At 44.1% G+C, this 23,208-nt stretch overlaps 1 protein-coding gene across 1 annotated transcript in view; it reads right to left on the bottom strand.

The window, feature by feature from the left end:
• Positions 1 to 798: 798 nt before the first annotated feature.
• The window catches only part of LOC144162773 (PP2C-like domain-containing protein CG9801), a 32,637-nt gene continuing 10,227 nt past the window's right edge, over positions 799 to 23,208 (bottom strand). Inside the window, exons 2-8 of the mRNA XM_077693428.1 lie at positions 21,430 to 21,657; positions 19,638 to 19,726; positions 18,738 to 18,875; positions 16,383 to 16,564; positions 13,644 to 13,845; positions 10,421 to 10,722; positions 799 to 7,068 (exon numbers count right to left, since the gene is read on the bottom strand). Coding sequence (XP_077549554.1) covers positions 6,646 to 7,068; positions 10,421 to 10,722; positions 13,644 to 13,845; positions 16,383 to 16,564; positions 18,738 to 18,875; positions 19,638 to 19,726; positions 21,430 to 21,657 — 1,564 coding nt within the window. The 3' untranslated portion in view covers positions 799 to 6,645. The remainder of the gene's footprint in view (positions 7,069 to 10,420; positions 10,723 to 13,643; positions 13,846 to 16,382; positions 16,565 to 18,737; positions 18,876 to 19,637; positions 19,727 to 21,429; positions 21,658 to 23,208) is intronic.

Raw genomic sequence — 23,208 nt, 5'->3', positions numbered from 1 at the left:
AAAAAAAGGAACGGCCATGCGACCAACCAGCTCATTTCCCGCAACAGAACCTATGATGTCATATGTGCCAGCTGTGCGATTGGCTGAGGCCGGCAAACGCAAACGCAAATTAGGCACAACTCATAAGCTTGCCGAATGAGCTATTTGCGCTTAAATGTTCATCTTACAGCAGTAAGATGCAGTAAATATTCATCTTACAGCAGTAAGAATGGTGGGGTAAACTATGAAAGTTACAAAAATACACGCAAACATAGAAGTACCAATGCGCACTGCTGTTGGTACTGGGCGCACTATACTTTTTTTAGCTGCACAGCAGCTTGCAGCTTTTAAATTGTGTTACACGACACTGGCCTGGTGTAAGCAACGTTGTCTTACGTGACCAAGTTTGTCAAGCATACCCCATGTTTCACGAAACGATTACTTTTTACTGAAACAAAAACAAGCCAGGAGCAAATATTGTCAAAAACAAAGCAACCGCGGACAACGGTTCGCGTGCCTGACTATGGTAGCGCCATCTGGGAGGACTGCCAATAAGCAAGGTTACAGGGCCTAATGACGTACTGGAAATTCATTTGAATACCCGCACTTGTGACTTCATGGCAGACGTCACCAAACACATAATCTGGCGGGAGAATCAAAATTTTAACCTAAAATGATTTCATTCTCACTGAATAGGGCATCGTTTGCTGATGGACAAGCGCTGGGGGCGCTATAAAACACGAAATCTTTCGAATAAAACAGACTTGTGTTTTGTCTGCATGGTCCCTTTAAAAGCGACGAGTGAGAACACAAACCAGGTTTTTTTAAAAGAAATCACGCTTGCTCTTTTAATTCAGCTGTGGAAGTCAAAAGCACAAGCACAGGAATTCAAGCCACTTCGTTACCTCGGGGAAAATCAGCACAGGGTTATCACACGAGGGGGGGCCACAACAAACTGTACACGCGCATAGAACTTCCTCTGTTGCTTTCTCCTCTTCCGCTCAAAAACCAGCACAACGCATCATCACAGCTCAAACGTTTTTTCCATGTCTCACAAAAACATTACTCACATCCTCTGTCTGGGTAGCCTCAGGGTTAATAGTTCTCTTTCTATGATTGCTCTATCAACGGTACCTCATGCTGAGACTAGCAGTTTGAGATGTCCACGGGAGAGCTCCACTGGAGCGCTCCATTGTAGAGCTCCATTGGAGAGCTCCATTGCAGAGCTCCACTGGAGGGCTCCATTGGAGATCTCCCCTGGAGAGCTCCACTGCAGAGCTCCATTGGAAAGTTCCACTGGAGAGCTCCACTGGAGAGCTTCATTGCAGAGCTCCATTGCAGAGCTCTATTGGAGAGCTTCATTGCAGAGCTTCATTGCAGAGCTCCATTGCAGAGCTCTATCGGAGAGCTCTATTTCAGGGCTCTTTTACGATAATAGAACTTTCCCTTCGCGTTCCACAATACAGCAATTTGATAGCCTCAATGGCATGTTAATATCGGCGGGAACACAGCCTATACACAGAAGTGTAACTCAAAGTAAAATACAGCATTTAAACGGAATGAACAGTTAACTGGTGCGTCTTGGCACAAGGTACCATTAAAACAGCTCACCACTTGTAGCATGAAAACTAGCAAGAGCATCACAAGAACAGGTCGTACATGTTAGCAGCGTGGAATGTGCACGTAAACACCGAGTTGGGCAACAAAACAAGGCAGTATATGGAGCTGAACAAGCAAAACAAAAGGTGAAATCAGGCAGATAAAGATATGCATTCGACAAAAAATATATCTGTATTAGCAAGCCTCTCTAATGGCAAACAAACGAACAAAAAAAGCAAGATTCACTGCGTCTTGCACGTTGAATCATCTAACAGCAATAACTAAACAATCCAACCGTATGTATATTTATATATGTATATTGCATACGTAAAAGCAAGCTGTAGTGAAATGTCGCAAAAAACATGGGCTGCATCCAGTGCGAATATGTAAATGAGTAGCGTTTGTAATAAGAGTGCAAAGACTCTGTCAAACTTCATTGCAAAGGAGTAAACGGCAGAAAAATTTACTGCTTGAGACATGCTTGCATAAAAGACAGTGCTAAGAAAAAAAATGAAAACAATGCAGTGGCTCAATTCAAACCAATTTCTAGACTCCGTGAGATATGCATAAATATACTGCTGCAAATAATACATCTTGATAAGAAGCTGAATGGTAATGTCAGTCACACTCGACTACTTGAAGGCAAAGTCAAATGCAAACATCTACACTGGTATCTTTGGCATTTGCCTTTGGTCTTGCTGGCAGTCAACATTCATGGCTGAAGCAGACTTTTGTTTGCATGAGATACAAGTTTACAGCAGCTGTCAGCAAACAAAGGCTCCTAAACGTTCCTTGTATAATAAGAATGTCTAGTGTTCTTAAAGGTCTCATTTGTGGAATTTCATTTTAAACGCAACTTTTTTACCCCGGAGTCTGCCAAATGAACTCTATGTAGGCGCTTACAGAGATGTGGTTGGCCTCTTTCTTGCCATGTATCAGCATATTCTACACCGTTTATCTATCATGAAAATGTGCTTTTTCTGCTTTGTGGAGCCGTTTTTGCTAAATATGGGTCGAACGGACAGAAAAATTGGCTTTACTGAAACGAATAAACTAGTACCTCCCACCATGTTCACACTGACAGAGTGCTAGGTTTCCTCTTAATGAACTTTACAATAGCATAAAGGAAGTAAGTCGTGTTTCTAGAAAGTTCCGCAAAGCCTCCCAACACAACATCGGTCGAGAATCAATGACCTCGGGCAAGAAATGCAAATGTTGTTAATGCCGATAGGCAGTGTTCTTTGCTTGTTGGCCAAAGTTCTGCACAAGTGCACGTCGAGTATTTTATACAGGGTGCACAGATTGCAGCTGGTAACACAAACTGTGTGTTCGACTCAGAAATGACAGCCAGTTGCAAGTGAATGTGGTCTCAGTAACTGCCTCCATGAACTAGTCACATAGTCGCAGAAGAATATAGTCACTGTGCATGTAAAAGTCATCAGATGGCATAAGACATGACAGAGCAGAATTGACAGGGTAGCATTATGACAGAGCAGAATTACGACAGATCAGAATTGACAGGACAGAATTACAACAGAGCAGAATTGACAGAGCAAAATTACGAAAGTGCACAAGTGGCTTGTCATCTGCATTTGCGGGTACCTGACAGCAGTGCAAAAACGCCACTAGTCAAGGAACATGAAGCGACGCCACTGTCTTGAGCTAGCCACGAAAGTCAGGTGCCCTTTGCTTCACGTAGATTGAATTGAATCGTTGGCACAGTATTTTCTTTTTCCCATTAGTGATCCCTGCCTCGTAATAGCCTTGTGGTTACGAAAGAAAATGTGCCCAGTGTCTACGGGCTTTTGCCAAATTGAAGTAGATCACACTTAAGCTATCACTTTTGCTAAACAAACCCTTTTGGGTAATGACACATTCGCAAAAACAAGAAAGTTTAGAACACCTATACATTTTAACCAAATTATAGGAAGCCACATTTCATTTAATACTGCGGCTATAAACAAGAACTTGCATACTTCTTACAGCAGCGCATGCGTTCAATACAAGCCATATAACATAACGCAGCAAAGACATCTCAACAACAAGAATTTACCACAAGGTGCTCATTTCGGCAATTAACAAAACTTTCAGGCGGCAATACCATGCCATGTGTTATCTTAAACAGCACTTAACAGATAAAACATTTCGTCTGGAATAAAAATTAACTATTGTATTCCACTCATTGCAGACACAGCAAAACTTCTTAGCAAAAATTCTTTATAGCAATTTAGCTCAGACAGTTCAATATTCCATTTTAAAAACAGATTCACGAAATAAAACGCACTATGGATCAAATCCCCACAACAGATTTCGCAAAAGGCTTGCTACTTTTCCAATTTGAAAAAAAAACAAGGACGGCTGCACCAAATAACACCAAAAAGCAATCTAGTAAAAGACTGTTTGCCTTATGTGATATTCCAAGCTTGTTTCCCACCTCAAATTTAAGTGAATCAGATAGGTTTGACCCATACAGTGCAAAAAATGGCATAAAAGATAGCACAAGGGTAGGCAGACAGAAAACTTCACAAATTTGACAAAGTGCAGAAAAAGAATTATCCAGTTCTAACGAGATCTCTCCCTACATATCGTGGTATAAATCAGCTGCATAATGCTCGCGAAGTGCGCGAAATTCAAAGAAAATGTGCTTCTGAAGCAAGGCCTACTAGGCTTTGCGCTGCAATGAAGTAAGCCTGGCTCTTAATGAATGTGCTTTCTGCAAGTGGTACTAGGTCTTGCCATCATACTAACACGCAGAGTCTTTTGTGTCAACACCAACAGTATTTAGCAGAGACCACGTTTCTGAATGTTTTCTACGCATACCACACACACACCACACACAGACACACACACACACACACACACACAAATAAACATTGAAGGGAGATTTTTATTAGTCTGAAGAAAAAAATCAGTGAAATGCTGATGAGAAAAAAATCAAAGTGGATGGAAACACAGAAAGAGTAAGGAAAAGTACAGCCTTCCGTCCAACAATAAAAATGGTTGTCAACAAACTCACGTGCAGCGCTAAAATACGCTCAAAAAGCTAACATGGAAGTCGAGAATGACAACGTACCATCGCAACGCAGATTGACGATGATTCTGGGGTAAAAAGAACACAAAAACGCGCACACCCACACTCTTCAAATCGTAAGGGTAGGCCCAAAGTAAAACTTTCCAAAACAAATTAGGCTGCCCATGGGAGTCGCCAAGTGCACTACGGACGGATCACAAGTGAATGACACGTAATAACCTCGCAAAGAGGGTTTTGCGACATGCATGAAATGAGAATCGCTTAAGACCAGGCTTGGTTGAACTACGAACTGTGCAAAGTGCTACTGCATTCTAAAAGGGGCACATGAAAAACAGCTGCGCTAACCGCGTGCAAAATAAACCTGCTCCACAACCAGCTTTTCGTTCATTGGCACCTTGGGAAACGCTTGCGCAGCTAAAGCACTTGAATGAATGACCTTCGACTGTACAGAGTGTACTAACGCACGACCCAAACAACCAAGCAGCTGCTAACTGACACGCACCTTCCAACCTGTTTATCATTTCTCGAAACCACACTCCACAGCACCCTGTCTACCTACAAGTGAAGTAGTGAATAGGGGAAGGGGGTCTGTGAGCTACGAAACACAGTAAGACTTTGAATAGGTGAGAGCACATCACTAAGACACGTTATTATGCTAGATTGCTGCTTAGAAGGGAGGGCGTGAGCGACGTCAAGAGCTGAATACCCACAAAAGGGAGGTGGTGTCTCTGTGGGTATGTGTCTGAAACCTTATGAGTACACTATGGTTGGCACAGTTATTTGATTAATTAAAATGCGCCGATGTAGCTAAAAGTCGACATGTGACGGCACTGACACTTTTATGGGGATAAAAATGGTCCATCAGGAGCCTGTGCACCTCCCTCTAAGCTGTCATCCGTCGCTCAATTAGATCGGCAAACTAGCGGGCATAACTGCGATCTTAAGACCTAATAGAGAATGAAATGAAAGATGCTCCATTTGACTTTCCGTTACGACACACTCGAAATCATCCGCTATTCATCTAAAGTGCAGAATCCATTTGTACGATATCCACTGGTAGCCACATGCTAGTGCTGCATTTTTAAAGAGTGCTCAGCTCACGTGCAAGTGGCTTTTTTCCTCTGAGAGCAGGCTACAAAATAACTACGCTGTGTTTTTGCACTAAACTTGTACTTGTTCCACATATCTGCGATTTCCTGCCTACTTGGTATGGCAAGAACAAAACTGCCTGCACCACTAGCAATGGCCAGGGCTGTCTCAAGTGCAATATACAGAAGTGGAAAATGTTTAGTACTGCTTTACAGAGCACCAACACTGTTTTCCTTGTGCATCTCTCTTTGCGAGCATTTAAACCAAGCTTACACGCACACTGGACCAATAGACACTGGCGCAAGCAATAGGCTGCTTTTTCTTGTTTACTTATCTTATGACCAACCAGAAATGCAGTGGTTGCACGATGGGTTGACAGCAACTGCTCAGATTGTCTCATACTGTACCACTATCCATTTCTGGTAATGTTGCATTACAGCAACATCAAGCACCGCACCCGCGCACTATCTCATAAAACCCAAGTCTGCTTCCATCCGAACCACCCCGCGGGGTTCAAATCCACAAAAGTTTGCATTCCAAACAACAAAGGTGTCCTCAAAAGTGGAGCCACAGAACAACGTTCGCACTCTACGTTCTCGAGTCACCCCATAAAACCAGAAGAGACTATCCCGAGGACGTGACCTTCTTGTACACAGCCACTAAGATACTGTGGGCAACGAAAAATGAAACAGAAAAGAAGGGTGAAGCGGGTGCCAGGCTCCTCTAAGGTGGTCCAAGCCTAAAGGTCGATTCTCGTCAAAAGGCTGACTACAACACTCCGGAGAGAGGGTCAGTTGTCGAAGGAGATGACAAGATCGGCTGTGACAAGGGCAACCACTAGCAGGCGACGGGGACAACCAACCGTAAAGCAACAGATGAGGAGGTTGCCGTATCAGAATGCCAACCCCTTCACTGAGCACACAAGCGGACGATGTGGATACGATAGCTCAGATTGTTGTCTCGTAAGGCAGGTTGTCCGGATAGTCCTCTTGTTGGCTCGGCGTGGTCGGAACATTCCGGTTCGCGCGGTCCTCACGGCCATCGTAGACGTCAGTGCCGACGCCGCCACCCTTTTGCCTCCAGCGGCTGGTGTCGGCTACGACTTGTGGTCTCCTGCCGCCCACTTGGTAAGCGACGAGAGAGGCGTGGTCGAGCTTACCGGGCACCATGGCGAGTCGGGGACCCGCGCGGTGGCGCCGCTTGCGAGCCTCTTCGCCCGGCGCGGCGTCGGCAGCGTAGAGCTCGGGGTCTTCGAGTATGCGTCGCTTGGCCGCCGTCAGCTTGGTGGCGAAGTCCACCATCCGCTCACAGAGGTCTTCGGCCGAGCTGCACGCACCGTCGCCCTGGTACAAGCCTTGCTGGAGGAGATCCTGCACAGAAAATTTTTTAACTCATGAAAGAAAGAAAACGCGCAACGAACTTTCCATTTTCATTGCCTTGTGAACTTTTATTTAAAAATATATATATATATATATATATATATATATATATATATATATATATAGGGAGCAATAAAACTAGGAAAATGGTAGGGAACACAATAAAAAAAAATTTCTTATATACATACATATAATATATATATTTATATACAAAAGTGGCAATATATAAATAATTTAACGTTAAAACTGTCTCCCAATGGAGCTGATATAAGCTTTATCCTTCCTTAATGCCCAGAAGTGCAGTCAAACTTCACCTTAGGGTGCCACTCCGTGAGCTGCGAGCTGCTTGCTACAGGAGTATTATTTCGCCGGCTTTCCTGGACTACCTATCTAAGAACTGGACATGCCCATTTACCATGGTTAGAGCGGAGTTTCAGGGCCCCTTTAAATGTTCATGATTATATTTTTGCCTTTAAAAGTAAACCTAGTATTTTTCCTTTTCAATTCACTGCTGCTTTGCCGCATCTGTATTCTTGGAGTTGTTACGGGAACACAAATTCACTCCAATTAACTTGTTTGTCCTTCAAGACAACTGCATCATCTTTAGCTTCGTGGCAATATTATTGTTATACATTTAATGTTTGAGTGCCAAAAAATTAAAGGTATAATAACATTATATTCAAATAAAAAGTCTTTACGACGACTACTACTACTATGTACTACATTTATTGTTTTAGAAAAACATCTACATATAACATGTCACTAAATAAATAAAACCACTCACAACAATGTACTATTACTGAGTGAAACAAATAAAATAAGATTAAATAATGTATTAACAGAATACTTGTAATAAAGGAAAACTGTTTTATTCTCAAATAATTTGATGTATTTTGATGCCTATTGTTTTTAATATACTGCTTTAACTACATATTAACTAAATCTCGATGATACGAATCTCGTGGGACCGCAAAAAATATCCATATCATCCGAAATTCGTATGAACCAACACAGACCAAAAAATTGAGCACTAAAAAAAGTTTTCGTTTATTTCTTTTCTTACTTTCACATGTCGTTTTTCTGCTTTTTTTAAGCCTCCACGTCGCTGAGAGGTCCTTTCTAGACTTTCATATCCTCACTCGCAGTGCCCAAGCTCACTACAGGAATGTTTTTTCCCGCGATTCAAGTGCATCGGCGTTGCGCGTGCGATATTTTCATGCTCGCGTCGGCGATTACACTGCTGCGGCTGCCTGCGCCTCGGTCAGAAAATGACGCACGACGTGCGTGGCAGTGGGAGGAGCCTGAAGACTTGCGCCAATGGGAAGGCGTGTGCCTCGGGGCGGCAGTTTCGAAGTGCTCGAGACAGCCAACTGGCTCCACCGGAGATGTTTAGGCTTAGCACTCCGGCAGATATTTCATGGGCGCTTTCACTAGCGGTGCGGATGATGTACCGTTTTCGCCCGCATTATCAGCTCCTTTACCGCACAAGCAACTTCGTGTGTGCCTTGAGCGGCATTTAAAGAGCGATTAGAAGCGGTTGATCGAGCGCCCCGCACCAATTCGCGACCGAAGCCGCCGCCATGTTGCCGCGGCCGGCCGCGCCCCGCGCAGCGTGCGGGTGGTTTCACGGCGCCGTCAGTGCGCCCGTGGAGTGTGTGGCTCGGTTCCGCGAGCAGAGAACAACAGCCACGCTGGTCGTGGAGAAAAAGCGACAAAGAGGGGAGACAGAGCCCGTACGTCGCCGTCGCTTGCTCGCTCGGCAGTCGGGCGCCTCGCCAGCTCGTTCACATCATCCGCCTGGCCGCACAGGCCCGTTCGTAAAAGCCGAAATTTTTCCCATCGCAAACAATGAAATTTCACCGGGACTTATCAGAAATTCGTATCAGAATCGTATCATCGAGATTCCAGTGTAGATCCAAGGCTACTCTACGAATTATGTAGCTCCACCATTGTTATTATTATAACTACAATTATCTACAGTTATGCCTGGCTATAACAGCCTTCTGCCAACAGCAATATGGGCTAGACAGCGGGCAGTAATGCTGACATTACTGTGCGGATCAATGCTGACCAGGTGAAAGCTGGGGAAAAAAAAAAACAAAAAAAACGTGGAGGATATTGAAGCCCGCTCATGTGCAACGTAAGTCCGTTTATGTGCAGCGTGTTAAAGACATATTAGTAGAAATTAAGAAGAATTGGGCGTGGACAGTGCATGTAATGCGAAGACAAGGTAACCGTCGGTCATTAGGGGTAACAGAGTGGATCCCTAGTGAAGGCAAGCGTGGCAGGGGGCAGCACAAAGTTAGGAGGGCAGGTGAGATCAACAAGTTTGCAGGGATAAATTGATCGCAGTTGACCGGGATAATTGGAGATCCATGGAGAGAGGCCTTTGCCCTGCAGTGAACGTAGACAGGCGAATGATGATGACCATCATTATGTGTAACGATGCAAAATCAAGTGCACTGCATGGTGCTTGCGAAAGTTGTGTGCGATTTGATCACACACATTGAGGCCAAGCAGCCAAGGTATGACGAAGTTTCATTTCTGTTTATGCAATGCGTCCTTCAGAGTCCTGCAAGAGGTCATTGCTGGCCTAATATCAGGCCAGCACATACTCTTGCCAGCCGATCTACTGACCACTGAGCCACTATGTGTGACGTTAGGCTTAACGTCAGGCCGGCACATGCCCACATCCCATCGCCCTGCCGTGCCGCCAACAGTTCGCTGGACTCTTTACCAATGATGATGCCGTTGCCTGTAACATTAAGCCTTACGTCCCACTGGCAGATACTTGATTCCCTCCTTTCTGCTACGGCAGAGAATTGGGTCTTGCTATGGGGCCACATGACACGTCACGACCAATGGACCGGCACATACCGCAACCAATGGGGAACCCTTTTGCTGCTCACACCATTTTCAAAAAATCCAAATTTGTAGGGTTACCACACTGAAGCTACACCTGGGCGATGAGGCGCGCCATAGTGGAAGGCTCCAGATTAATTTTGACCTCCTGGGGCTCACTCAGGCGTTTTCACTTTCCGCCTCCATCTGAAAAGTGGCCACCGCAGCCGCGAATCGAACCCGCGTCCTCAAGCTCAGCGCACGATGCCTTGACCACTGCCACACTGCGGTGGGTCGCCGACACCGTTTTGTCGCTCCATGAGCCCCCTGTGCTTCCACATGAAATCTGCGACTCGCTAACCCTTGTGTAAACAAGATGGCAAACAAGCAAATTGTAAAAATGAAAAGAGCTGAGCATATGTGATGATAAAGCAGCTTGTTGCCCTGTTTTGTTTCCTCGGGCTTTGAAGTCATGTTGCCCATGCACCACCCTCAGCCTCACCTGCATCCGCAGCAGGGTCAGCGCGTGCCTCTGGTGCGCCTCGACCTCGGGGAGGGGAGGGAGCGGCTGCTGCTGCTGGGCGTTTGCGCCCTCCTTCCGGCCGCGCTTGGCGATGGCGAACTTGCCCACGACGGGGTCGAAGTTGTCCGAGATGCCGTCCGAGGTGAGGAAGATGATGTCCCCCGGCTGGGCCACCGTCATCGAGACGGTCAGGTTGTTCAGCTCCGGGTTCTGGCCGTCCACGGGGCCCAGGGCACCCAGGGCGTCCCGCATGTCTCGCATCGAGTGGATGTCGTGAGACCCTGAAGCGTTTGGTGAAAGTTCGTCAAGGCTCAATAAAATAGTTGTTTGGGCAAGTTGGCACACTCGAGGGGCTTAAAAATAGTGGTGTGCGAATACTCAAATATTCGAATATGAATCAAATAGTACTTCCGCAAATAATTCAATTCGCTAATCAAATACCCACTATTCCATTTTTCGAACAGTCGAGTGGAATTTCCCAACATTCCCTAGCGTTGCGATAGCAAGAGATGTTGGCGCACGCTAACGCACTGCTGCTACACCATCTGCTCAGCAAGTTTCATCCAAATCGTGCTGTCGCCGTGCGTGCCTTGTAGAGGCTGTAAATTTTATCCCGCCTCATGGAGTAATCTGCAATTGCGTTCACAAGACCTTTTTTTCGAGCCATTGCCATCGACTCTGGCCGCCATTTTGAATTCTGCAACCGGATGTTTACATGTTAGGCCAGCTTCCGGTAAAGACCACTGCTGTTTTGACAGCGCTTTAGTTAATTTAAAATCAAAAGCGGTTCTGGCCGTTTTTAAGGCATTTGGTATATGGTTACCGCATTTTACTGGCTTTATAGACCACAGTGGATAGCGCAGGCTTGTCCACGGCGACTGTAAGGCGAGCTCTCCTACCGCTACGTATTATTCACGCTTCACGCTGCCCATGTGCTTCCGAAGAAGTGCCTCATCGTGGTCCGTGATTGTGGTTGTGCCGTGTTCTCGCATCCGATTGTTCATGCCTACAAAGTGCTCGCTTCCGAGTTACGAGGTGCTCAGTGATGGAAGCGGCATTTTACTTCTCGGAGCAGCTGTTGGAGCAGGCAAAATTCCAGTTTGGAGCAGATGCCAAAATACTATGCTTCAATACAGGTATAATAAGGGTGGATATAACTCACAAGAAAACCGTTAAAGTTTTTAATATTTATTATGTACCATACTGCATGTAAAAACCACCGATCAAATGCAGTAGGCACATCATTTCAAAAATTAGAACTAGATCTCTGTTGCCTTCAACTTTTGGATAAAAATACTTGAGATACATCACTAAACTGTCCTAGTTTTAAAACGTACCCACTTGCAGCCAAAAACTAAAACAGGGTAAACACAATTAGAGCAAAAGCCACAAAACCACAGTCATCTTTACGTCACGTTTTAAAAAAACTGAACATTTTAACTTTTAACTTCCGGGTTCGTCTGTATATGTAGTTCGGGTACACCACAACAACGTTGGAGTTGGACTGATGCAGCATGCAATAGAAAATGATTGCAGAAAAACATCTTGAAAAAGACAAAGCCGAATAAGACTAACTCTACAATGTTAACAATGTTAACACACCACAAGGAACCGTTCATATGTTCTTTGTGACAAACATGGCAATGCCCCAGGGCGGCCGTAAAGCCATAAAGAAAGCCATGGACGATCACAGATAACGAAGGCCATGTCTACAGATGCCCAGACACATCGCAGCAAACTCAGTTTACAAGCGGGTTTGACTTTGATGTTTAAATAACGGTGACACTAGACACAAGCTTATTGTCAGTTTCGGTTTTGCACCAGAGAGTTAGAAGTGCTACCACATGCTTTCGAAATGCCCCTTCGGCGCACGTTTGGAGCAAAAATCCCTTAAAACAACCATTTGGAGCAGCATGGAGCAGAAGTTTCGTCTTGGAGCAGTTTGGAGCAATCGGAGCAGCACTTCCATCACTGGGTGCTGTATAGTAGTTACCTATGATGGCAGTACAGCAACTCCAGTGCAAGTCTTTTTTTTTTTTTTTTTTTTCTCTCCAAATGTGTATCGTGCCCACTCTGGATTGCAGGAGTACTGCCGATACGAGTTGAAAAGAGCGTTCTACGGGTTGAAAAAGAAACTTATGTCTCCGGAGCATGCGATGTAGCTTGTGCTTTTGCACAAAAGCATATGAAAAATCAAGGCCTGTAAAAAAAAATTGGATTTGATATTCGATTCAGTATTCGGCTTTTTTTTTTCTGAATTCGATTCGATACTCGATTCGAAAGTTACAATTGGGCATTCGTACACCCTTATTTAAAAGCACTGCAGAGAAAATAGGAGACACACATAGTGCACCGAAGAGAAAAAAAAAAGAAAGAAAGAAATAGAGACACAAAGAGGAGTTTGCAGCAATTTTTTGCAAACTCAGGCCCAGGGTAGATGACCTTCATCCTGGCTGCGCTCATTGCTCTACTCCTCTCAAGTGATTAATAACTGATTATGAGGTTTAACGTGCTGACGCAATTTAGGCGATGAGGCGCGCCGTAGTGGAGGGCTTCGGATTAATTTTGACCCCCTGGGGATCTTTAACATGCGCCGAAATCTCGAACACACGGGCGATTTCGCCTTTTCGCCTCCATCAGAAAACCGGCCGCCGCGACCTCGAGTTAATAACATATGGAGGGATAAAATGAAGAACATCAGTGGAATGGAAAGTGGAATCATGATCACTCTGTTCCGCTCCCAAATAATGTGAGCAGTAGATTGATTAGTGTGTTGACGAATAGAATGAGCAGTTTATTGCATAGTTTATGAGTATGCCCTTCAGTTGTCCTTACATTAAATTTCTCATCAATTCCTTCTAAACAGCATTTAACTCTGACTCCCCCCCCCCCCCCCCCCCTTTATTTTTTGTAATTGTTCTCTGGGATTTACAAAAGTCCACACAGACTCAAACAGGATGATGCAGTAGGGTCCAAAAGCCGTCTCAGCGGGAAGGCACATGAAAAGCAAAGCTGATTCATGTGCCTTGCAATGGACCACCCACGTAGGACAATGCAACAGATCACTCAAAAGTATTTAGAAGGTTCAAAACAAGCTGCTGTGATCCGACGCAAACTCTTCTCATTACCAACAGCTTCAAACGCATTCTTTTATTTTATTTACGCATGCACACGTCGTTGAGCAGGCCACGTCACGACTTACCAAGTGTAATCTCACGGACACCGTGCTGCTGGCTGTACACATACGCGAGGCTGTCGCCAACGTTGCACACACACACGACGTACTGGTCCGAACCGCGGAGTTGAACCGCCACGGCCGCACACAGTGTTGTGAGCATGCCCTGCTCCTGCAGGATCAGGCTGTGCGCTGCTTGGAACGAGCGCAGCAGGCACACAAAGACCTCCTACGAGACGAGAAAAAGATGGAACCAAGACCATAAAGCTCTGCTCTCTAAGCTCACGGAATTGTGAGTGAAGGCCTGAAAACAACTGAGTACAGTATAACACTGCTAAAGTATGTGGTCGTGGTCGTTTGATTTTATTCCTTGGCAGTGACCAAAGGTTGTGTGCTTTCAAATATATTAAAATAAGGTGTGCCTATACATATACACACACACACTTCAAGTATTATCGCATCAAGCCCCAATCCAGACCAGCACAGTGCCTTTCAAGTTCAAACAGGGTGGCCAACTGAGCCAGTTGGCGCAAGGTATTAACAAAATGAGTTGAAAGTCAGCGCCGGTCTTGCTCCTTTTCGCCTTTTTCTGTCTCCGTTGTTTTGCACTGTTCCCCCCCATGCCTTTAAGAGGGGAACAACTTTGCTTAATTTTCAAGTGAACTCTGTGACACTTGTCAGACTTGCTGCTATTTTCCCACTGCTTTCAAATATGTCATAATTTTTCGAGTCAGTCAATTAGTTGCCAAGATAACTAGAGACAATTAGCCATTTTTTGAGGAACAATAGACAAAGCAGTGTTAGTCATAAAACTGTAATCTCTCTAATGTCCAATACTATATATTCTCTCTATATATATTGCCCAACAATACTCTCTATTTTCCAACAATAGGATGAGCAGTTTTTTGATGCACTGCATGGAACTAATTTTGCAGCTAATTAAACTTTGGTGGCACCAGTGGCAAGAAACCATTCTGAATGCCCATTTCAAACACCCAAGTTTAATGAGCTGTAAACTTAGTTCCAAGTGGTGCATCAAAAAACAGCTACTCTTATTGCATTCACCAGGATTCATAGTATTGGCATATAGAGATTACAGTGTTATGGCTAACACTGCTTTGTCTATTGTTCCTCCAAAATGATTAATAATCTCTAATTAACTTGGGAACTAATTGACTGACTCGAAAAAGTATGGCATATTTGAAATCAGTGGAAAAACAGCAGTAATATGGACAAGTTTCACAGAGTTTACTTAAAAATTAAACGTTTTAGGAGCAGTGTCCTCAAACTCTGTGAAACTTGCATTCTTGCTGCTTTTCGCCCACTGATTTCAAATATGCCATTATGTTTGGAGTAAGTCAATTAGTTTCTAAGATAAACAGAGATTATTATTTTTGGAGGAACAATAGACAAAACAGTGTTGGCCAGATAAACAGAGATTATTAACTACCGTAATTACCCGATTCTAACGCGCCCCCGATTCTAACGCGCACCCGATTTTCCTGGCAAAAAAAACGAAAAAACTTGCACCTCCGATTGTAACGCGCACGGAACTTTGTGAGCAAGAAAAACGAATGCGAGAGAAACGGGCGATTTATTTCTCGAAGTAATCTCACTCATCCTACTCCTCGTCGCTCTCCGCTGACCACAATATCTCGGCCTTGGTGCTGTCAAGTGCATTCGCGATGCCACACTTCTGAACGAACGTTCAACCATGGTCGATGGGATTGTGGCCCACGCCTCGCACGCCCATCCCGAGAGCTTCTCCAGAGGTGCACGCTTCAGCCGATCGCTCGTTTTGAACGCGTGAGAGCCGCTGCTGCCATTGCTGTTATCAAGCGCACAAGTGGAACGATTTGACGATTTGTGTGAACGCCGATAGAAAAGCCTAGGCACCTGTGCTTCCTGCGTCCGAAAAATTGTTGCTAAAAGCTTTGGCGCCATCTTGAGATGGCGATGGCGATGGGTGGGACGAAATTTCCGCTGTTTCTGCAGTTTCGGTTTCGCATCCGATTCTAACGCGCATGTGATTTTTTTTTTACCTATTTTTCCGGAAAAAAAGTGCGCAGTAGAATCGGGTAATTACGGTATTTTTGGAGGAACAATAGACAAAACAGCGTTGGCCATAGCACTGTAATCTTTACATTTTTCAATACTGTGAACACTGGTGAATGCAATAAGAGAAGGAAGCGGTTTTTTGATGCATTGCTCGGAACTAATTTTACAGCTCATTAAACTCTGGTGGCACCAGTGGCAAGGAACCATTTTGAATGCCCATTTCAAACATCCAAGTTTAATGAGCTGTAAATTTAGTTCCAGCGGTGCATCAAGAAACCAATTTTCTTACTGCACTTACCAGGGTTCATAGTATTTGAAAATGTAAAGATTACAGTGCTATGGCCAACACTGTTTTGTCTATTGTTCCTTCAAAAATAGTTAATAATCTCTGTTTGACATAGAAACTAATTGACCAACTGAAAAAAATAATGGGATATTTGAAATCAGTGGGGGGAAAAGCAGCAAGACTGACAAGTTTCACAGAGTTTACTTAAAAATTAGAAGAAACTGTTTCAAGAGCAGTAAACAAGGGAGCCGTAGTGCTTCCGAAATGTCATTTGTACATTTTGACTTTGGTCAGTGAATAGCAAACCATTTCAGGCCCCCCTTAAGTTCGCCCTACAACAGGAGGGTGCCACTATCGAGGCAACAAGGACGCACTTGCGCTCTTCTTTTCCTGGCCCTGGCAGCACCCCAAAGAAGACCCACCTGAGTGGTGTCGATGGTGCCGCCTTCGCGATAGAGTGCCCGGTTGAGGTAGTCCACGCACCCGTGCACCGCACATCGCGCCGCTAGGCACGACTTGTCGCCCCAGTTGACGCCGTCGGCCAGCGCCAACACGGCGCTGTTCTCCCGGACGCAGATCGCAAAGGAGTCCGCAATCGGTTCCCCTGAAAACCGTGAATGGGACGCAAACAAAAATGATTGATTAGACCCTACAGTGAGAATGTGGAGGACTCGAACGTAAACGCCCGAGCCTTGTTCTGCATTTGCTATGCGGAGTGGCTGGCAAGTCTTGAAAGCACAATCCCCTTGCCAAAAGTGAAACATCGTCATGCCAGCCAACTCAAGCCTGTGATTTTCTTTGCTTCGGCTAAATGGAGGTGCCCCGAGGAAAGCCGTAAAGTCATAGCCGTAGAGGAAAAGCAGGGCTATGACACCTTGAAGCAATTTCTCGGGACAAGAGGGCATGGCCTATGGTCAATTCAGGCTATTCTTCATAATTACCGCAGTTTCCAGATCATGATGCTAGACTTGCCTTTCGCTAATAAAAACAGCGGCACTTCCATGCGCATAAGCACAGGCAGTTCCATCACAAAGGCTCATGAGGCATTACTGTTATAGTGCACGAGCATGAGCGTAGCAAGTTCTGGATTTTGGAGAGTGCCTTTACAAAACAAAAGTAAAGGAAACCAAGGTATCACCACCCCATGTTGTAAGTCCAATTCAATTCTATGATAAAATGTCAGTGATTCCTTTAAATAAAACGTTACAAAGTTTACATCGAAAGTTTGCAGCCCCCACCAACAAATAACAGTACAGCAATGCTTTTCGGTTGAAAGGGTGAAGTACTCATCGAAGATTTCGCTGCACTAGTTCCGGAAGTGCTTTAATCTCAGTCGTTGCACCTTATCGTGATTCACAGGCAGCGCTCGAAAGTATAGAGGGAGCTCACAACATTTTCCGCACTCCTACAAAAAACGTGTAGATGTAGAAAAAAATTAAAATAAAGCCGTTCCACTCAATGTGAAAGCTGTCAGAAGTGCAAAGCACTGATTCGCCATAATGGGCTGCCACACCGTTATCCGCTCACTGCTACCACCCAATGCAATTCAAATTTCCCGCCTTCACTGTGCTTCCGCACCCCCAGCCTGAAACTGCGTCAGCAGGAATCCTGTTCTTTTTGTGCTTGCTTTTCCTCCCGCATGTGCCGGCATTGCACTGCCACCTTTTTTTCACTTGCTATCGTAAAACCCAGCCCAACGAGCGTTCCCAACTAAATGAATGCGGGCGCTGCCCCGGTTAATTACGTACATTGCCTCAAATGTACCTGCAGTTTTCTTTGCGCTAAACAACGGTGAGATGTATGACAAGCGCCAGCGGTTCATAAACTGCTTGGCTTTCGAGGCCTCTGGGTTACGCCGCGACGACGGAATGCCATGAGGCTCTACTTGGGTCCAGCGAGCAAGCTACGACGACAAGGCGCTGCCCTAAAGTGCTCTGCACCTAAAAATATCTTAGCCACTCCACCCTGCAATGGTGGTTGACCAGCAAAGCTTTTCAGCACACAACACAGAGGTGACACAGAATTTAGGTAAAAGCGACGAGGAACTTCGATTTGTTTTTAAGAAAGACATACACACACTTTTATTTTGACTCTACTTGTTTTAAAAGATGGCACCTATTTATAACTTATCTACCTAAAATGAATATCCCAGTGACGAGATGTATAAGCTTGAAGACTAAGTCATGTTTTGATCTTGAAAATGGCACCTATTATTAACTAATCCCTTCAAGATGCATATCCAAAATGACGAGATGGGTACACTTGTAGTCCAAGTAATTTTTTTAACGGTGTGTTCCCTTGGTGGTGACTGCATGGGATGTTCGCTTCCCAACGCTTTGTGCCATAGAACACCTCGCACTTCAAAATTACGTGGATCCTTGGGAATTCTTGTTCTCGTACATGACAAATACGCGGTAGACTAGCCATATAAGCTTCGCTTTAAAAAAGCGTAAGGGTTGTTCCGCACGAAAGTGGCATCGGCACTGACCTGATATGGCCTAGAATGTGAAGGCTAAACAAAACAGTCAACTCATAACAGAACTTGTCCTGTGGTTATTCTTCTGTCTGTCTCATCTGTCGCGCAGCAGTTACGTAGTTACAAAGAGTTAACTCATAGCTGCCCATATGATCCCGTTAGAATTCGCATGCTAAGTACCAAGTAATCATCAGTGAACGAACAGCAACAGTTGACAGTTCCTAGTTCAACTCGAGGTTATTACAGCAGTATCTTAAAAAAAACTGAAGAATACACACCAGAACAGCATAACCATGCATACCTGCATTTTCTTTGGTGACGGGATGACACTCGTAAAGTGTCGTGGCGATGCCGTAAGCGAACTCCGCCGGTTGACACCAGTTGGAGACGCCGGCTACCTCTTCGGTAGCTGTCTCAGCTTCTTCACCAGTTACGCAAGCTGAATAGCAGAAAAGAGAAATTGTGGTAAGCCTACCAAAAGTGTGCAGTAATCAACAGCAGTGCTTTCTTGAAAGGTGCTGTATGGAGTATATTAAGGGGGCATATGTCCTCCAATTTTTATCATCATAACCATAAAAATAAATGTTCTTGGTTTAAGGCCAGGCAAAACTATTTTTTCTGGTTCCCACCTGGCAAGCCCAAACTTCAAATGGTCTTAAGTTTTACTACAGACCAGACAGAATGATACTGTTAGTCTTATTGCACTCCTTGATTTGTGTACAGTTCACTGGTACCTTGTTCAGCTGCATCACACGAACAGTTTTTTCACAAAAGCTGTCAAAAAATCAAATATAGAAATACAAATAATTTGAATGTAGTCGTTTCACACAAAAATAGATTTTATATCTACAATCAAAATTAAAAACTACATATGTCCTCCAATTTTTATCCAACTGTAAAAATAAAGTTTTTGATCGAAGACCCATGTTCCCCCTTAACCGCGGCTTTTTGGGGGACAATCCTCCCATGGCAACAGCCAACAGGCTAAGAAAGCAAGTGTGTAGTTCAGTCATTCAACATGGCAAACGTGCAGTCGTAAGATTTACCTGTCCGCACAGTTAATGCCACAAAACATGGCTCATGCTCTAAAAATACTCACCAGGCATCGCTTTAATTTCCAGCAGATAGAGATTACACAAATGGGTGCAACAACTTTTGACATTACACAGGAAACCCGTTTGTGCACTTCTGTTCTGCTTACCTGTGTCTGCAACTCTTGGACCTTCAGTTTTGGATGAAAGGCAGGTTGGCGCTTTGGCTTTAGGCGTTCCACCGCTCCTATCGAGATACCTGCGTAGGAAATGGAACCTGTCAGTCCACTTGTGTCCCCACAAGTTTCAGCGTAACAGATTTACTAAATGGTGTGGCCGTCTTTGTTACATGGGCAGAAGGTGCTATGAAGCCAAGGTTTTTTGAGATTAAATGCTTTCATCTTAATGCCAAACAGCTCAGATTATCAGGATGTTTCCCTGATAATCAATAAAAGTTGCCAACAGAGTTGGTTTATCAGTTTGTTCTATCAAAGTAGGTAGTAACAAAGTTTGCTCTTATAAGGTTGGCTCGAACAAAGTTGGTTCAATGTTACGCAAACCTAGCAAATGCTTTCGAAAATCCACGTTAGCATAGGTGCAATGAACATCTACGCTCACGCTAACCCTTTGAAGTCATCTAACTGTACTTCTAGTCAATGATTAACATTTCCCAGCAGCCCAACAAGACCTAATAGCCCGTCAATTAAGTTGTGAAAAGAGCGCAATTTCTGATGAATGATTGTACGCTGTAGCTTCACTATCAACTTCTCTTTACTCCTGAGAAAAGGCAGCACCATGGTGGAGACAAAAAAAATTTTCATCTCGATGTTTTACATGCTAATTTACGGGGAGACATGGCTCTTAAAATTTCTTTTTAATTTTTAAGTAAACTCTGTGAAACTTGTCAGTCTTGCTGCTTTTTTCCGCTGACTTCAAATGTTTCATTACTTTTTTAGTAAGTCAATTAGTTACCAAGATAATTAGAGATAATTAGTTATCTTTGGAGGAACAATAGACAAAACAGTGTTAGTCATAAAACTGTAATCTTTATATTTTCCAGACGCTGGTGAGTGCAATAAGAGAATCGTTTTTTTGATGCACTGCGTGGAACTAATTTTACAGCTCTTTAAACTTTGGTGTTTCAAATGGGCATTCGAAATGGTTCCTTGCCACTGGTGCCACCAAAGTTGAATGAACTGAAAAATCAGTTCCAAGCGGTGAATCAGGAAACCAATTCTCTTACTGCACTCCCCGGGGTTCATAGTATTGGAAAATATGGAGATTACGGTTTTACGACTCATACTGCTTTGTCTATTGTTCCTCCAAAAATGACTAATTATCTCTAATTATCTTGGCAACTAGTTCGCTGACTCAAAAAATATTGGCGCATTTGAAATCAGTGGGAAAAAAAAGCAGCAAGGCTAACAAGTTTCACAGAGTTTACTTAACAATTACAGGAAGCTGTTTTAAGAGCAGTGTCCCCCCTTAAGGCACGAAAACACCTTGCCACGACTTCCACCCCGCTAGTCGCATTTACTGAAGGTTGGCTAATGATTTCACAGACAGTGAAGACAGACTTCAGAAATAAAAAACACCTGGCCTGACTTCCGGCAAAACAGCTGTCAACTTCAAGAGCAAGTTCTAATGTGAAAGACTGTCCTTTATTGTAAGGCGTGATCAGAATACTGGTCGTCACCATTAAAAGTGCTTTGAGAGGCACCTGGAAAGAGCGTCACTGAAGACTCATTGAAAAAGAAAACACGCTGTAAATAAGCTATTTTACCTTGTGGGTGCTAGAGGGCCCAAATAATGGCTGAATGGACCAGTAGTCAGACAGGGAACTATACACATGACCAGAAAGGGTTAACCTATTTCGAAATAAGAAGAGGAACTGGAGGTTAATAGCACATTTTCCTGGAAATCCATGTCCACAGAACGCAACACTACAAAGCAACATCTCACCTGGACGCGAGATTCTCATTGCTGCCGCAGAGGGAGTCGTCGTCAATGAAGTCGACCTGGTCGGTGACCGTGAGGGCTCGCATCGGTCCCCGGTTGACCTGCGTCAGACCGCCCGACGGCCCCGTGTACGCCGCCAGAATGCGCTTGGAAAGCGGCGCCACATCCCGGTTGGGGAGGTCGTAGCACGACTTGGAGTGCACAATTTCCGGCTGCTTGGGTAGGCCTTCCCTGTAATCATCATCATCATAATCATAATAATTGTCATCACCCAAACCTTTCGTCTACAGCTAAAAAGAAGACTCCACAGAAGCAGCAGTATTCGGGGAAAGGTTTCGGACTTGCGAAACTCATACTTACCCAACCGTCAGCAATGTGTATATCTAGACGTCCACAAGTCACCTATTTCTTTCGCGAAAGGTGTGCCGCAGGGAAGCATTTTGGAGCCCTTGCTCTTTAACGTGTATATCAACGACATAACAAAAATAGGTACAACTGTAAAATTTATTATGTACGCAGACGACAGCACTATACTTATTTCCGGTCCTGATGTCAACAATTTAGTTGCGATATGTAACAATGTGCTTCGGAAGCTATCCATTTGGTCACAGTCGAATCAACTTAGCATTAATTTCAATAAGACTAAAGTAGCTGTATTCAGATATAAAAATAAAGTGCGCTTAACATGCAAAGTAACATAATTTATGAGGATAAAGTTATTGGCATAGTAGACGAACACAAGATTCTAGGCGTTACATTTTCTTCACACCTAGGTTGGGATACACACATAGTTAACCTTTGTAATAAACTGTCCTCAGACACCAAAGTATTATTACGATGCCGGGATTTCCTTCCCACACAAGTCAACCTGCAAATTTACACTGCATTATTTGCATCGCATGTTAACTATTGTAGCCTTGTGTGGGCTACGACAAATAAGAAAAATTAAATAAGAATTCCGCAGTTGCAAAAGAAAATGGTACGAAACATTGCCAATATTCCGTATTTGGCATCAACACAAACTGCTTTCTAAAAATATAGCATCAAAGTAAGCCACTAGTACAGGTTTGGTATTTTAAGTGCATTTGTTTTGCTTTTGCATCAAACGCCCTAAAAAGCGTTTTTATTTCACTCTCATCCCTAACAGCAAGGGATGCTGAATCACGCACGTGCAGCACAGAACAATGGGCAGTGCCACAATTCCGCACTAATTATAAATATCAGGCTCTGCACTTCAACATTCCCACCACTCTAAATGAACACAGACATACAGGTCACTTTTCCCACAAACAGTTGCAGCAATACTTCGTAAACTTGTAGTTTCCATCACTGTTACAATCATTGTTGATGTTTTGTATTTATGTGCTATTGCTGTTGTTTCATGTCTTCCTGTGTGTAGAACTGTCTTTTTGTGTTAATTTGTACGAATTGTGAATTTTGATACCGTAATTCTTGTATAACTTTTTGAATTCAGCTTACTGTGTTTTATAACTACGTACCAAGGATGTACTCTTTCATTTGCTTTTGTTACGAGTGATTCTTTTTCTTTGTCCCTGCCAACCCTAGAGAAAATGTTGCTGGTCCTTGCTGGCCACTGCTGGTCCCAGTTGGGACCAGATGGGACCAGCAGCGCCCAGCTGAGAATTTGGCCATAAACCAGCAGGGACCAGCAACCATTTTCTCTAGGGAAGTGAGGGTAGGGTTTCTTCTGGGCCACTGCCAAGCTGTCTTCAGCAGCTTTTAGCCAGGACGACCTTCCAGTTTCTTCTGGAGAAAATAAAG

This window comes from Haemaphysalis longicornis, unplaced genomic scaffold (assembly GCF_048455015.1).
Source record: "Haemaphysalis longicornis isolate Haplotype H1 unplaced genomic scaffold, Haemaphysalis longicornis Haplotype H1 scaffold_12, whole genome shotgun sequence".
Classification (NCBI taxonomy): domain Eukaryota; kingdom Metazoa; phylum Arthropoda; class Arachnida; order Ixodida; family Ixodidae; genus Haemaphysalis; species Haemaphysalis longicornis.
The sequence above is the reverse complement of the archived record's forward strand: the minus strand, read 5'-3'. Positions and strand labels throughout refer to the sequence as shown.